This window comes from Gorilla gorilla, chromosome 17, assembly GCF_029281585.2.
Source record: "Gorilla gorilla gorilla isolate KB3781 chromosome 17, NHGRI_mGorGor1-v2.1_pri, whole genome shotgun sequence".
NCBI classification, from domain to species: Eukaryota; Metazoa; Chordata; class Mammalia; order Primates; family Hominidae; genus Gorilla; species Gorilla gorilla.
The window spans coordinates 75,264,709-75,281,943 of NC_073241.2; the positions used below are offsets into that span (position 1 = coordinate 75,264,709).

At 43.0% G+C, this 17,235-nt stretch overlaps 1 protein-coding gene across 2 annotated transcripts in view; it reads right to left on the reverse strand.

Moving 5' to 3' along the window:
- PSTPIP2 (proline-serine-threonine phosphatase interacting protein 2) overlaps positions 1-17,235 on the reverse strand; it is a 93,308-nt gene that overhangs the window by 47,470 nt on the left and 28,603 nt on the right. Inside the window, exons 1-2 of one of the 2 annotated variants that reach the window (XM_055368148.2) lie at positions 9,128-9,201; positions 8,688-8,788 (exon numbers count right to left, since the gene is read on the reverse strand). In XM_055368148.2, the coding sequence (XP_055224123.1) occupies positions 8,688-8,788; positions 9,128-9,190 (164 nt within the window). In that variant the 5' untranslated portion in view covers positions 9,191-9,201. Of the gene's footprint in view, positions 1-8,687; positions 8,789-9,127; positions 9,202-17,235 lie in introns of those variants that run through there. The other variant, XM_019013830.4, reaches the window with a different exon arrangement.

The following is a 17,235-nucleotide window of genomic DNA, read 5'->3' on the forward strand; positions in this document are numbered from 1 at the left end:
TAGTGTGCCCTTCAGATCTATTTAGTCCTTCCTTTCATGACATTTTTCCTGTATTATATCTCTGAATACTTCCACTATTCCTTTGGGTAAATTTTCTGCTTGGGATCAGTTATCCAGATGTTGGATTGGCTTTGTTCTTGAGTTATGGGCTCTGGTTCTTTGTTGCTTTTGCCTTGATATCTTTCTTCATTCCTTCCTTCTCTCCTTTTTTGGTGGAGGTGCATTTGCATGGCTGTTATGTGATTTGGCTTCATCTTGCTCCTGGTACTGTGGGCAGCCCTATCTACTTGCTCTGAGACCACGCAAGTGATTTCTCCTTCATGCCTTTCTGGTCTTAGACAGTACTCAGTACTACAGTTTGAGCAAGAAACCTGTTTCTTCTCAGGCCTCTATTCTTCGACTCTACTTCTAAAGTTTTTCCAGCTCCTGACAATGTAAAGTGCACCTGAAGCTGACTCTAGTTATAGAAAAAGATGCATCTTAACTCCCTAGTAACTGTTTCTAACTTTCTGAATCTCTGTTCACTATATCTATATAAAAATTTATAACATGCTACAATGAACATTTAATATTTTTACATGTAAAAAGATGTTCAGTCCATTTTCATTTTTAAAAATATATAATATACAGGCATTTTATCCTTTTAGCCTCAGAATTATATCCATTAAGATTTCTTTAGACTCTTTTGTTGTTTCCAAGACAAGAAGTCACTCACTCAGTTTCTTTCTTGTAAGAGGAAGACATCGTGAATCTAAACATACCATAGGCCACATCTTGTTCCCCATGAAACAAGATGTTCTCCTAGAACCCGGGAAGTAATGAGTTCCAGCAAGCGTCATGGTGTGCTTTTTGGAGAAAAGAAGGAGCTTTAATGGAAGTGAAACTAGAATCTCAGCCTCATAAAACCAGGGAACAACCACTGAGGTTGAGAGGGTATTTCCCCAGTAAATGGGAAGCAATGGGTCCAGGCAGGCAATGAAGGAATTACTAGAACATCACATAAATCACGCTTGAATAAGTAGGCCTTTAACTAGATCACCCTCCTACTACCTATCTGAATTTTTCTGTCTCCTCTGATCATCAATTTGTCATTTACTGAACATCCACCATGTGCCAGGCATCGTACTAGGTGCTAAGAACACAGAGATGACTGAAATATGAGACCTGCCTAGTGGTGCTCATAATCTAGCAGAGGAGAGAGATGCAAACCAATATTTTAGTTTACTACCATGTAACAAGGGCCAGATGAAAATGTACAAAATAGTACAGGAAACAGAAGAGGCAATACCACACCTCTTGCACTTAGCTGGCTACGCTTCACAAAACTCTCCTTAAAAACCCCAACTCCCTTTGACCTCGCTTCTATCCAAATTCCCAGACCAGGAATAATCCATGTGCCATTTTCCCTTCAGCAACCCATGACAGGCTGGGTGCCGTGGCTCACATCTGTAATCCCAGCACTTTGGGAGGCTGAGGTGGGCAGATCACCTGAGGTCAAGAGTTCGAGACTACCCTGGCTAACACGGTGAAACCCCATTTCTACTAAAAATACAAAAAATTAGCTGGTACGGTAGCGTGCACCTGTCATCCCAGCTACTCAGGAGGCTGAAGCAGGAGAATCACTTGAACCCAGGAGGCAGAGGTTGCAGTGAGCCGAGATCATGCCATTGCACTCTAGCTTAGGCAATAAGAGCAAAACTCTGTGTCAAAAAAAAAAAAAAAAAAAAAAAAGAAAAGAAAAGAAAAACAACCCATGACAAACATCATCAGATATGGCCTTTTCCATCAGGTCTGAAAGCAGCCTCAGGATGATCCTCAATCTAGTGCTCCAGGTTGCCCCAAAATCAGAGTGAACTGAAAAGATGAAATCCTTTTGCCATAAAACCTAACACTTACATATTTTGCTCAATTTTACTGTATATGCCATTCACAGCACCTCAACTGAATGATAAGTTCCTTGGGAAGACCCATGTTATTAGATCCAAGGGGCTCTCACAGAACATCTCATACGATCCAAATTTTACGGCTAACGAAACTGGAACCTAGAAAGGTCTAGGGCCTTGAATAATATCAGCACTGGCTAGTGAGGAAGCCAGGATTAGAAGGCCGCCCAGGTGTCTAAACTCCCATCCCGATACTCTATTTCCCATGATGCTCTCAGCTTCCAGTACATTCTTTTGGGCACAGGTGTTCCTCCCGCAAAATAGATTGCAGTCTCAACCCCCAGCATCTTAGACTGTGACCTTATTTGGAAATAGGGTCATTGCAGACGTAATTGTTGAGATAAGGTCATGCTGGAGTAGGGTGGCCTCTTAATCCAATACGACTAGTGTCCTTATAAGAAGACAATGTGGGCTGGGCATGGTAGCTCACACCTATAATCCCAGCACTTTGGGAGGCCAAGGCAGGTGGATCAGCTGAGGTGAGGAGTTCAAGACCAGCCTGGTCAACATGGTGAAACCCGATCTTTACTAAAAGTACAAAAATTAGCTGGGTGTAGTGGTGCACGTCTGTAGTCCCAGGTACTTAGGAGGCTGAGGCAGGAGAATCGCTTGAACCTGGGAGGTGGAGGTTGCAGTGAGCTGAGATCATGCCACTGAACTCCAGCCTGGGGGACAGAGTGAGACTCCAACTCAAAAAAAAAAAAAAAAAGACAATGTGAAGACATAGGGGAACAACACCACAGGATGATAGAGGAAGAGATGGGAGTTACACAGCTGCAAGCCAGGACATGCCAAGGATTGCTGATGACACCAAAAACCAAGAGAAAGGAATGGGACACCTTCTCCAATAAAGTCTTCAAGACAGCATGATTCTGCCAACATCTTGATTTGGGACTTCTGGCCTATGGACTTGTGAGAGAATAAATTCTGTTATTTAAAGCCATTCAGTTAGAGGCAATTTGTCCCAACAGTCCTAAAAAACTAATATGGTACATAATGGCTTGACAACTTGACCAGCTAATGCACGAAGGAATCTGTCATTCCCACCCTGGCAATCTGTCCTTCTTAAGGCTGTCCTGAGACATAGCTGACCACAGGGAGGGTCCCGGAAACAGAGCTGTAGCCAGGGCAGGTTGACCATGGGACGTACAGGAGCTTATGGGGAAGAGTACAGGGTCCTGAGGCACCGGGGCTGTGGATCCCCTAGAGTATAGGTATAGCTGCTAATCTACAAATGGTAAAGAATTCTGGGCATAAAGGTGTTCCACAAGCATGCTTCCCTCCTCCCTACTCAGGATCCTATTGCAGCACACAATTAAGGGAACTGACTTGGCTGCCAAGTTCCTGTTCTTCTTCGGAGAATACACCCAACTTTCTCAAGAGACCATTAAGTAAAGTGGAAAAACCATCAGACAGGAAGTCAGCAGGAATCCCAGCTTTACTACTTACTCATATTGTAATCTCGGGCAAGTCATTTAAAGCCCACTAAACTTCAGTGTTCTTATCTGTAAAAGGAAGCCAATGATATATTCCTTACTTGCCTTCTACACTTAATATAACAATATTAGTAATGGTTGTGGAACTTGCCTAAGATCAGTGGGTACCATTTACCCACTATATATTGTGTACCAGCTACTGTACTGGGCACAGTGTACTGGTTAATAGCAGATTCCAGGGCCCAAATTTTCTAGGTTTGAAACCATATCTACCGCTTATTAGCTGTCTGAACTTAGGCAAGTTCCATAGCCTCTCTGAACCTCAATTTCTTCAATTATAACATAAGGATGAGAAAACTTACCATACAGAGTTTTTATGAGAATTAAATAATATATACAAAACACACTGTAGCTTGCATAGAGTAAGCCTTCAATAAACAGCAGCTATTAATATAATCTCATTTAATCATCTCTAGCTACCCTCTAAGGTATGATTAACCCTATTTTTATAGTTCTCATTTTCTGCTCATATCAGGAGCTCATTATATAATATTTCGCCACATCTGGGGATCTGAGGGTGGGAGAGTCCATGGGCTTGGGCTACCAGTGACAAGATGGCTTCATTTCAATTGTTAACCAGCTGAAAGACTTCAGACTAAAGTCCTATGTAGAATGTTTCCTTTAAAGAGAAATAAGGTCGGGCATGGTGGCTCACACCTGTAATCCCAGCACCTTGGGAGGCTGAGTTGGGCTGGATCACTTGAGACCAAGAGTTCAAGACCAGCCTGTGGCCAGGAAAAACCCCATCTTTACTAAAATTACAAAAATTAGCTGGGGTAGTGGTACATGCCTGTAATCCCAGCTACTCGGGAGGCTTAGGTGTGAGAATTGTCTGAACCCGGGAGATGGAGGTTGAAGTGAGCTGAGATCGCACCACTGTACTCTAGCCTGGATGACAGAGTGAGACTCTGTCTTAAAAAAAAAAAAAAGAGAGAGAGAAATAAAAGAAGAGGAAAATTTGACCTGGACTTGGAAGGATGGGGAGAATTTACTTAGGCATCAAGGAAAAAGGAGGACTTTCTAGGTGGGGAAATACTGAAGTAAAGACGTACAGGCAGAGACATCCAAAGCGTGCTCACCAATAAACCCATCTGGCTGAAATAGAGAGAATGGGTATAATGAGTGAGATTGTATAAACAGACAGTAAAGAAAGGGAGAGTGTGTCTGTGCTGGGAACTAGCCCATCTCCCTAGATAGCCACCAGCCTTTTTGCCAGTGTTGATGAGTCAAACACAGGGGTTGTATGAGACCCCCATCCTCACCAGCCCCCGGAGCCATTCTGGGTTCTGTCACTTTCTAGATTCCCCTGGTAAATTACTTAAACCTCATCTACAAAGCTACACTTCTGTGCCAAGAAACCTCATGCAGCCAACATAAGTGCCAAAGGGATGTGTAAGCCTCAATGTTGTTGTTATATTATGTAGCTATTCAGATGTTGGCTGTGGTTGCCAGCATCACCTCTATTATTGTTGTGCTTTTCCAGCTGAGAGAAGGGTAAACTAGATAAATTTACAATTTACTGATGGAGTGTTTGTTACTGTGTTTTGTTACTTACAGTATTATTTATTATATATTATCCATATTAAATTTAATTAATATCATTTTATTTAATAATATTATAATATTAATTGTTAATATGTTATAATATTAATTGTAACAATTAATTGTAGTAGTTATGAACAATTATTGTAACAATGTAGTAGTTATAAACAATTATTGTAACAATTATTAACAATTATTAATTATTATTGTAACAGTTGTTACAATAACTGTTCTCATCCTTATGTTACAATTGAAGAAACTGAGGTTCAGGGAGATTATGGCATTTGCCTAAGGTCAGACAGCTAATAAGGGGTAATATGGTTTGAAACCTAGGAAAGTTGGACCTTGGAATCTGCCCTATGTATCTAGCAAGCCTTCAATAAACAGCAGCTATTATATAATCTCATTTAACCACCTCTAGCTACCCTCTGAGCTAACCTTATTTTTATATGTCTACCCTGGATGCAAGAATCTGCCCTATGGGTGGCAAGAAAGGCAGCCTCCCTGCCCTTCCAGAGCAGCACACGGAGCGGCTCCTTGCACTGGGGTGATCATTCTGTCCAACCCCACATCAGTGCAGATGAATTTACTGCAATCCGCCTGGGTACAACCAATGAAAAGGATATTTCCTAGTTTCGGTAATGGAGGCAAAATGTGGCATGGAGGGGTGCAGTGCTGGGTTCCATCCAGGGAAGAGCAGGGCTGGGGAGCTCACTAGGAAGTATAGTATCTCCCCCTTCCCCTTGCCACTTTCTGGGTAGGTTAAACTGACAGAAATTCAAGAGGCCCATGGTAGGACTCTGACACTTCTGGAAAGTCTTAAAAGTACCCCATTAGATATAGGGCATGTTTAGCATGTACCATGTAAAAGTGGTATAAATGTATGTGTATTAAACTTGATAAACTCAAAATAATAAATAATGTATGACATTGGACAAGAGGTGGTTGTTCAAAAATAATTATTACATATAACAGTCTGTTATCTTTGCCCCTGTATTTGTGTGTGTTTGCCTCTTGTCTCTAAGAACCACAAATATTCCAGAGTTGTACATGTAATTTTTGTTTGTTTGTTTTTTGTTTTTGTTTTGAGACGGAGTTTCACTCTTGTTGCCCAGGCGGGAGTGCAATGGCGAGATCTCAGCTCACTGCAACATCCGCCTCCCGGGTTCAAGTAATTCTCCTGCCTCAGCCTCCCGAGTAGCTGGGGTTACAGCTACACCACGCCCAGCTAATTTTGTATTTTTAGTAGAGATGGGGTTTCTCCATGTTGGTCAGGCTGGTCTCGAACTCTCGACCTCAGGTGATCTGCCCGCCTCGGCCTCCCAAAGTGCTGGGATTACAGGTGTGAGCCACCACGCCCGGCCTCTACGTGTAATTTATGACAGCTCAGTCAAATAATGTTTAAGACTCAAGGAGGATGTTTCAGTCATATTAGATGATGGCACAAATGCAGCCAACTTAGTCCCAGTTCCCACAAGCATCCTGCACCCACCCGAACAAGAGGAAAGCTGGATCCCCACGCCTGGACTGTCCTTCTGCACATGAATTACCCTTGAACAGGACACACTGGAGGAACAAACACACAGGCTCAATGACAGCAGCTTCCTTCCTGCAAGCGTGCCACCAGGAACAGAGGCCCAAAGCCAAGCAGGCCACACGCTCAGGGGCTGCATCTCCACGCCCAGGGCATGCCTATCTGACACTCTGATCTAATGCCTGCAGATTCTTCCCCAGAATTGGAAAACACAAGACTGACTTCTTTTGCTATAAAACCCATGGGAGAAAAGAGAACATATACTAGAAATACAATATAAATAATCAATAATTTTTATTCTCCATTTATTTCCTACTCTTATGTATTTTTGTGAATTGTTTTTAAAAGCGAGATCTTAGCTTTGTGATCCTATTTGGACTAGCGTTTTTCAACTGTGGGTCACGACCCATTTGTGAGCCATAAATCAATTCAGTGGATTATGACCAGCAATTTTTTTTTGAAAGACAGGATCTCACTCTGTCACCCAGGCTAGAGTGCAGTGGTGCAATCAGAGCTCACTGCAACCTTGAACTCCTGGGCTAAGTGATCCCCCGACCTCAGCCTCCTGAATAGCTGGAAGACTAGCATTTTTAAATTAAATACAATTGGATAAATTAACAGGGTAGTCCTGTTTCATTGTTTTGTTTATGCATGTGTGTACTGGGTGGCTGTGTAAAATACATTTTTTTTGAGGGTCACATTCAAAAAAGTATGGAAGCCACTGATTTAGACAAACCCCACTGCATCAGGGGACCCTTGGATGGTCCCCCAGGCAGTCAGTGCCTGGGGTCCTGAGCCGACAGACACTTCCTTCCTCTGCAGATGTATTCCAAGGCCATTTCATTCCCAGGAGGAAATTTATAGAAGCCATAACTGGGGGAGGAACAGAAAAAAGCAGAGTCTTCTGCAATCTCTACATCCTTCATGCTCATGAAACTCTTTGTCCTAGTACTGTTGAAGGAAGGAGGAAGCCCACTGCCAGTGTTTGTAAAAAGAAAGGCACACTTTTTAACTGGGTGTCAACACTGTCAACCATCTTGGGTAGAAAAGAAGGGAACTGCTCCCTTAAAGGGGGAGGAGCAGCAGCCAGCTCCACAGCGCTGACAGTAGCCGAGCCTCTCTTGGTTCACCCGTCCTCAGGCCTCCAGGTCCTCCAGACCTTTGGGATGGCTCAAGGAGACAGACCTCACCACCCAAGGGCTGGGCAACCAGTGTGAGTAAGTTTGATCGTTACCTAATTTTCTCTTGAGTAGAAAGTGAGAGAGTTGACCGAAAATGCTTTGATGTCTGTATCTCTGGGTTCTGAGCCTTTCACTTACTGCCTTACAAATAGAACCTGTTCATTAATTTGAATCTTGGCAAGGATCCTGATCTTTGGCCCCAAATCCTCTTAACATATTCTTTCATCCAGAACCTCTGTAAAATGGAATATTCTAGATCAATAAGTTTCCACAAAACTAAGTTTTGTTTTTTTTAAAATCTTATCCATTTTTAAACAGAAGAAAAGAAAATCCTCTAAACCATGCCAGTTCCCCATGGACTACCATGCCCTGCCACCCCCAGGAGCATCATGATCGGCTTCACAGCTTTCCCACAGCTCCTCATCCTCCTGGTCTCTGAGCTGCACTCTGCCTCCCTCTAACCACGTGGGCCATCTGATTCCCACCTCAAGCCTGCTGTTCTCCCAGATATCCAGGTACTTCTTCACCTGTCAAATCCACCTCACCCTCTGAGGGCCACCACAAGGACCTACTCCTCCATGAAGCCACCCCGTCCTCTATTTTATTTCCTGCTTTCTTTCCCTCCCTCCCTCTCTCCTTCCTTTTTCCTTCCCTCTCCTTTCCTTCTTTGCCAATCCTCAGCAGTCTCTTCCTCAGCAGTCTAAAAGCTACATCATGGGGTCTTTCAATGTTATTTGTACCACAGTACTAAGTATATTTCTTTTCTTACTATAATTCGTTCGCAGTTTCATCATAAATCTTATGTGTCAAACTTGTTTCTAAGAACTTTAGGACAGAAGTATCATGTACTTCTCAGGTATCATTCCATAACCTAGAGCAGAGAGAGGGTCTTCAGAACCATTAAACACAAATGAAAAATAGGAAATTGTTCCTTGTCTGTGTGGAGACATCTTGGCCCACCCTCTTCAGAGAGGACAGAGCATCATCGTACCTTTCTTTTAGAAAGTCTTCAAACTCTTTGCAGTTCTTGCGGCCATTGTTCAGATGTTGGATAATGTTGTCATAGCCGATGGTGCTGAGGATGTCTGCACTCTGGGGGAAAGACAACATGGCTTCAGACCAGGAACGGAAGGCAGCCCCCAAGGCCGGAGAGAAGATAGGACAAAAGAGGTGGGAAGCTGGCCATGGAACGTTGCTGACTCACTTTGAGATGGCGCAGGGACCCGCTTAGGAGCCTGTCAGGCTTCTCCACCCCCACCCTGGAGATGAAGGAACATGTTTCAGTTCCTTCAAGGAAAATTCCAGGTATCTAGCTAGCCCTGCAACCAGAAATTAGGGATGTGAATGAATAATCCACCAACCAAGCCACCCAAGTAAGTCAGGGTCACAAGATGTTTGGTTCCCCATAGAAACAAAAACATCTTTACGTACATCCTTGAGTTGTTTTTCAGAAACCAGGACTCTCATCTGATAACAAATGCTGATCACAGTCATGTTGACCTTCGACAGACTGGAACCAGAAAATGGATAAGGAAGTTCCACAAATTCCTCAGCCCCTAACTCGCTTTGGAAACCCCCTCATTCCTGCCTTTAAAAACCCTTGCTTGTAAGCCATCATGCCCCTTTTCCTTGCTTGGTGCCCTGCAATAAATGCCTTTCTTTCTGTAACTGCAAACATTTGTGTCAGTGTTGGGCTTTGCTGTGCCCAGTGAGCAGACCCAAGTTCAGTAGGGTAACACTTTACCTCCAAGACACAGGTAGCTGAGAAGAACAATGGAAGAAGTAAGAACACATGTAGTGTGAAAGAGTTTTTTAATTGATGAGACTGAAGGGCCACAAAACAGGAAGTGACAGACAAATCACAGGCACATGGATGAGGGAGCTGGCTAGGCTGAGGTTCCTCTATGGATCCTCTACTGAAGCCCAAATTCAGGCCAGGAGAGGGAGAAGGAGCTGGGCGCCCACTCCAGCCTTCTGTCATGTGCTTCCTCATACTGCCGGATGGAAACTGACTCATGCTACAGGACCATGTAACCTGGTGCTATAAAATTTTTACTCTGTCCTTAAACTTGCCACTGAACTTGACCCTGATAGCTCTTCCTGCCACCAGTTAGCGGTATTGAGGGTCAAGGGTATCTCTACAAAAGACAAGCAGCTCTGAGCCAGAAGCCAGGAGCCAGGACTCAGGAGTGGGAGAATGGGGCTGTCTGTCCACTGGGAAGCATGAAACATGCTCTCCATGGTCACTGGCCCCAATTATGGGAGAAGGAATATATATATATGTTATGTTTTTTGTTTTCTTTTTTGATACAGGGTCTCACTCTGTCGCCCAGGCTACAGTGCAGTGGCACAATCTTGGCTTACTGCAACCCCACCTCCTGGGCTCAAGTGATCCTCCTGCCTCAGCCTCCTGAGTAGCTGGGACTACAGGGACATGCCACCATACCCAGCTATTTTTTGTATTTTTAGTAAAGGCGAGGGTCTCACCATGTTGCCCAGTCTGGTCTCGAACTCCTGACCTCAAGCAATCTGCCCACCTTGGCCTCCCAAAGTGCCAAGAGTGAGCCACCACGCCTGGCCAAATTTTTAAATTAGCAGTTTATTTATATTTTATTCTACTGTGCTCTCCAAGGTTGGAGGGACCAGGCTAAGTCCCCCAAACCAGTAGCCTCAGATGCAGTACATTTTAAAAATCAAGCCAACAAGTCCCCAAACCAACAAATCAGTCCACTAAATAACACTCCAAAGTGTCCCCTAAGGAGGCTGGTTCCCTCCTTTCTACCCCCGAATGCATACAATGGGTTGTCTGATTCAGACTATAGTCCCTAAGAGGTTGGTTAGCTGGCCTCTGGATGTGCCCTGGGGAGTTTTGAACTCATCCACCCCATCCCAGCCAAGGCAGACCAACTCTTCCCAGCGCCAGTTTGCAGAAGGAAGTGTAGCTCTGTATGGGATAAGGGGTTTCTAAAGATACCTCTCTACCCAGCCCTGGACACTGGAGAAGCAGAATTTCTCTCTTCCATTTGCTGCCACTTATGATGGCCTAGTTGAGCAGACAGCAGTCCCAGAAAGACCTAGCAGGACCCAGGCCTGGGGCTGATTTCAACTTGGCACCCTAACAAGCCATTTCACCTTGCACTTTTCAAATGGACCTATAAAATCATCAAAACTTTTACAAGTTATGAATCTAAGTTAGAAATGTTTAATTCTATGCTTTGTGATGGTTGTTTGAGCACATTTAGACCTTAGAAAGCCCAAAAAACAGCTTCCACCAAAGCCTCATTTGTCCACTGGCCTCCTCCATACATACCCCTCTGTCTTAGCCAGGAAGGCATCTAACTGCCCCTGAAATGCAGCACTCAGCAGCAGCTCTAAGATGATGCTAACATTATCCTCTCCTGAATCCAGATCTAGCCCCTCAATTCCCAGGTTTTCCTGAAGTCTTCCCTGAGTAGCCCCAGTTCTCCCTTCTCTAGGTTCTCAGAGTCCCCAGCATCTGAATTTGTTGTTTGCTATCATGCCTGTGAATACCTTTCTGTCCCCACTCCACTGCAAGTGCTTGCAGCTTCTTTCAAGTTTTGAACTACCCCTGCATCCCCTCCCAAAAAATCTTATTATTCACATCAAAGGCCTACAGTAAAATTCTGGAGAATGAAAAGGCCCATTGTGCTTGCTGCCAGATGCATTAGAAGAGAACAATGAAAACAGATTCCTGAGTGATGAATGAATGGGTACCAAATGGTCAGTGTCAAAACTGGTTTGTAGACAGGAGTCTTTGCCCTTCCCAGAGAAAGACATTGGAGGATGTCTTGGTGCATCGTGCAGCCCTTTTTCTTGGCCCTCCTATTCTTATTTTTGTCAGTCAACTTACCACCCGTGTTCTCTGAGTAACATAGGCAGGAGTTTCCAGACAAGTCCTCCACCACTTTAACTTGGCCTTCAGCACTCTTTGTTTTCTCCTGGGGATTTCCTTTCTTGGTTGCCTCTGTAGTCCAGCCACTCCTCCGAAGCAGCAATTCTGGGTTTTTTAAAGGCTGGCAGCTGGGAGGTCTGTGGTTTTGGTTTGTGTTTCCAGGAAACTCCGGCCTAGTTCCACCCGTGCATTCCCACTCAAAGAGTTTCCTCATCCTTAATTAAGAAAAAGGGGCCAGGTGTGGTGGCTCATGCCTGTAATCCCAGCACTTTGGGAGGCCAAGATGGGAGGATCGCTTGAGCTCAGAAGTTCAAGACCAGCCTGGGCAACATAGCGAAACCTCACCTCTCCTTAAAAAAAAAAAAAAAAGCCAAGTATGGTGGTGTGCCTGTAGTCCCAGCTACTTGGGAGGCTAAGGCGGAAGGATTGCTTGAGCCTGGGAGATCAAGGCTGCAGTGAGCCATGTTCATGCCAGTGCACTCCAGCGTGGGTGACAGAGTGAGCCCCTGTCTCAAAATGAAAAAAAAAAAAAGAAAAGAAAAGAGGAATCTCAATGCAGAAAAAGGATTTGAAAGACTTCAATACCACCTCACAATAGAAAATCAACAAATCATTAAGAGAATGGAATGTCCTCAATCTGACAAATAGTATCTACAAAAAGCCTCAGCTAACAGCCTGTTTAAGGTGAAACACAGAATACTTCCTTCCTAAGATCAGGAACAAGGCAAGGATGTCTGCTCTCACTACTTCTATTCAACACACTGAATGACCTAGCCAGTGCTAGGCAAGAAAAAGAAATAAAGAACATACATATTGGAAAGGAAAAAGTAAAACTGCCTTATTTGTAGACAACATGATTATGGACATAGAAAATTCTAAGAAGTTTGCAAAAAAGTTACTAAAACTAGTCAGTTTAACAAAGTTGCAGGACACAAGGTCAATATACAAAAATCTATTGTATTTCTATATACCAGTGGAAAAAAAGGAAAGAAAAAAAGTAAACATTTATTTATATTAGCATTAAAAAGATAAACTATACAGGGATAACACAAGAAGTTTTGCAAGATTTCTTCACTGAAAATTACAAAAGGTACAGCTAAAAGAAATGGAAGAAGACCTAAATAAAGGTAGGTATATACCATGTTTGTGGATTGAAGGAGTGAATATTGTTAAAATATCAATTTCCCCAAATTGATCTATAGATCCAACACAATCCCATCGAAATCCCGAAAGTCTTTTCTGTAGAAATTTGCAAGTCAAGCCTAAAATTTATAAAGAATTACTTTAAAATTCATATGGAACCAAAAAAGAGCCCACATTGCCAAGTCAACCCTAAGCCAAAAGAACAAAGCTGGAGGCATCACACTACCTGACTTCAAACTATACTACAAGGCTACAGTAACCAAAACAGCATGGTACTGGTACCAAAACAGAGATATAGATCAATGGAACAGAACAGAGCCCTCAGAAATAACGCCACATATTTACAACTATCTGATCTTTGACAAACCTGAGAAAAACAAGAAATGGGGAAAGGATTCCCTATTTAATAAATGGTGCTGGGAAAACTGGCTAGCCATACGTAGAAAGCTGAAACTGGATCCCTTCCTTACACCTTATACAAAAATTCATTCAAGATGGATTAAAGACTTACATGTTAGACCTAAAACCATAAAAACCCTAGAAGAAAACCTAGGCATTACCATTCAGGACATAGGCATGGGCAAGGACTTCATGTCTAAAACACCAAAAGCAATGGCAACAAAAGCCAAAATTGACAAATGGGATCTAATTAAACTAAAGAGCTTCTGCACAGCAAAACAAACTACCATCAGAGCAAACAGGCAACCTACAAAATGGGAGAAAATTTTTGCAACCTACTCATCTGACAAAGGGCTAATATCCAGAATCTACAATGAACTCAAACAAATTTACAAGAAAAAAACAAACAACCCCATCAAAAAGTGGGCGAAGGACATGAACAGACACTGCTCAAAAGAAGACATTTATGCAGCCAAAAAACACATGAAAAAATGCTCACCATCACTGGCCACCAGAGAAATGCAAATCAAAATCACAGTGAGATACCATCTCACACCAGTTAGAATGGCAATCATTAAAAAGTCAGGAAACAACAGGTGCTGGAGAGGATGTGGAGAAATAGGAACACTTTTACACTGTTGGTGGGACTGTAAACTAGTTCAACCCTTGTGGAAGTCAGTGTGGCGATTCCTAAGGGATCTAGAACTAGAAATACCATTTGATCCAGCCATCCCATTACTGGGTATACACCCAAAGGACTATAAATCATGCTGCTATAAAGACACATGCACACGTATGTTTATTGCAGCACTATTCACAATAGCAAAGACTTGGAACCAACTCAAATGTCCAACAATGATAGACTGGATTAAGAAAATGTGGCACATATACACCATGGAATACTATGCTGCCATAAAAAATGATTAGTTCATGTCCTTTGTAGGGACATGGATGAAATTGGAAATCATCATTCTCAGTAAACTATCGCAAGAACAAAAAACCAAACACCGCATATTCTCACTCACAGGTGGGAATTGAACAATGAGAACACATGGACACAGGAAGGGGAACATCACACTCTGGGGACTGTTGTGGGGTAGGGGGAGGGGGAAGGGATAGCTTTAGGAGATATACCTAATGCTAAATGATGAGTTAATGGGTGCAGCTCACCAGCATGTCACATGTATACATATGTAACTAACCTGCACATTGTGCACATGTACCCTAAAACTTAAAGTATAACAATAATAAAATAAATAAATAAATAAATAAATAAATAATTACCAAGGACCTAGAATAGACAAAAGAAAAAAACATTTTTTTAAAGAAAAACAAAGTTGGAGGACTCATACCACCTGACTTTGAAACTTTTTTTGACCCGGGCGTGGTGGTGCACACCCACACCTATAGTCCCAGCTCCTCAGGAGGCTGAAGGAGGAGACTCACTTGAGCCCAGGAGGTTGAGGCTGTAGTGAGCTTTGCATCACTGCACTCCAACCTGGATGACAGAGCAAGCGCCTGCCTCAACAACAACAAAAAACCAACTTCTTTTGAAGCTACGGTAATTGAAACAGTATGTACCTTTCTGAGGATAGACAAACAGACCAACAGAACAGAATAGAATGCAGAAATAGACTCACTTATATATGGTCAACTGACTTTCAACAAAGTTGCCAAAGCTATTCAATGGGAAAATGGTAGTCTTTCCAACAAATGGCTCTGGAATAACTGCATAAACTTGGTGGGGGGAAAAGCCTCTACTCATTCCACGCTGCAGGGCCTCTGAGAACTTATTTCTATGCTCCTTTTCACCTCGTCTATCCTCCTATGGCCTCTGGGCAGAAGTGTAAGGAGCAGAGGGGAAGCAAACAGCACCCGCAGTCTCCAAAGCTACCATTAGGGTTACGGGTCCCACTGCTGAGCATCCACACATCTAGTTCTGTGCTGCATCTCCAGCCCGCTCCTCTCATGATGTCTGCTATACAGCCTCTATAGACATGGGCTCCAGGGATCAGCAGGCTAGAATCACTCAGGCAGCTTGTTAAACATGCAGACCCCTCAGTCCCACCCCAGCCCTGCTAATTCTGAACCTGGGGTGGGGCATGGCAGTCTCTACCCTTCTATACACCTTCCAAGTGACTTGGAATGCAGTTTGACAATTGTGGCCATACAAAATATAAAAGGCTAAAAGAACCATCATGGTTCCTGCCTAGAGGAGCTTATCAGAAGAAGAAAGCAGGATGCAGGCCTGTGAAAATAAAGAACACTACAGAATGGGGAGGTGAGAGAATGACTGTCAGAAGTGCAAAGAAGAGGCCAGAGAAGACCCTCCATGGTTTGCATTTCATTGTTTAAAAAACCTCCAATCTTGAGTAAAACATGCAAGTTGGCAATGATGGCTTTTGGAAGCCCAGAGAGCCCCACTAGAACAGGGAGGAGGCCAGTTACTTTGCATCTCATACAAAGGCTGCAGTTTGGTGCCTGGGCACAGGGTGCATAAGTGTGCTGCACTTTGCATTAAAGAACCACAACATGTTCCACAAACACAGTGAGACAGGAGCTCTTTCTATGTTTTACAGGTGGAGGAAACAAGGCACTAGGAAGCTTTCCTTATTCGCTTTCCTTGTCACTGCTTCCAACCACTATGAAAAATTTTAATTCTCAACTAACAATATTATCCAAATCTCTCAGTTATTTATTAAGAGCTATAAAACAGCAGACTTGGGATAAAGACTACGAAGTTCATGTTACCTCCCTATGCTGTCAACCTTGATCTTTCTTTCCTGTTTACTTACCACTCTATGAGGTACAACCAAACGGATCAAATTCTGCATATATGGATTATTATTAATTAATATTAATCATTATGTCCAGGGCTAGGTGCGGTGGCTCATGCCTGTAATCTCAGCACTTCGGGAGGCCAAGGCGGGCAGATCATAAGGTCAGGAGTTCGAGACCAGCCTGGCCAACACAGTGAAACCTCGTCTCTACTACAAATACAAAAATTAGCCAGGCATGGTGGCACGCGCCTGCAGTACTCAGGAGTACTGTAGCCTGTAGCTACTCAGGAGGCTGAGGCAGGAGAATCGCTTAAACTCGGGAGGCAGAGGTTGTCGTGAGCTGAGATCACGCCACTGCACTCCAGCCTGGACAACAGAGCGAGAATGCGCCTCAAAAACAAAAACAAATATATGTCTAATATACATTGAGTACTTGCTGTATGCCAAATAGCATATCAAGTATTTTGCATGGAATATCTTGTTGAATCCTTACCACAATCCTATGACATATGTATCATTATTATCTTCCTATAAAGGACAGGCCATTGAGGCTCAAAATCTGTATTTTGAAACAGACCATAGTCTGAATTTTTAAACCACTCAACTACATAGCTTCCCTTATTTGAGGACAAGGACCACATCTAACTCTATATCCATTAGTCCATTTCCTTTGCAATTCTAGATGGAACACACCCAGGCTTTCATGCTACACTTCGGTTTGAGTGGCAATTCTACCATTCACATACTATGTGACTTTGAGCTAAAGACTCAATCTCTCTTACTGTTAATTTATTAGACTGTAAAATGGGGATTATTGGAAGGATTAAAGGAGATCACATGCTTTGAGTCTGTCAACTGCTTCAAGAATTAAAAAAATGAAGGAAGACACATTTGGATTTTTCAAGACCAGGCACGTTAGCAAAAAAGGATGTGTTTATAATCTGAAGTCTTTCTCCCTACCTCCATCCCTTAATGACAAATCGAACTTTTTTGTTTATTGCACATCTGTTCCCAAGCCACACTGAAATAACACATGATCCACAGCAACAACAGAAAACAGGGAGGGGCCCAATGAGGAAACTGGAGATTTGTAAGAATTTCTGCAATAGAAAAAGCAGATAGGACTAGACAGACAGAGGTCAGAAGACCATGTGAATTTTTTCACTGAAAGCAAACAATGATGAAATAAACATAGCCTGTTGGCTATTCAAAAATGTGTGTGTTGTCATCTGGGAAGGAGTTGGAGACGTGTCAGATATACCTTAGCAAAGGATATGAAAACGACTGTTAGCATGTCAGTATGT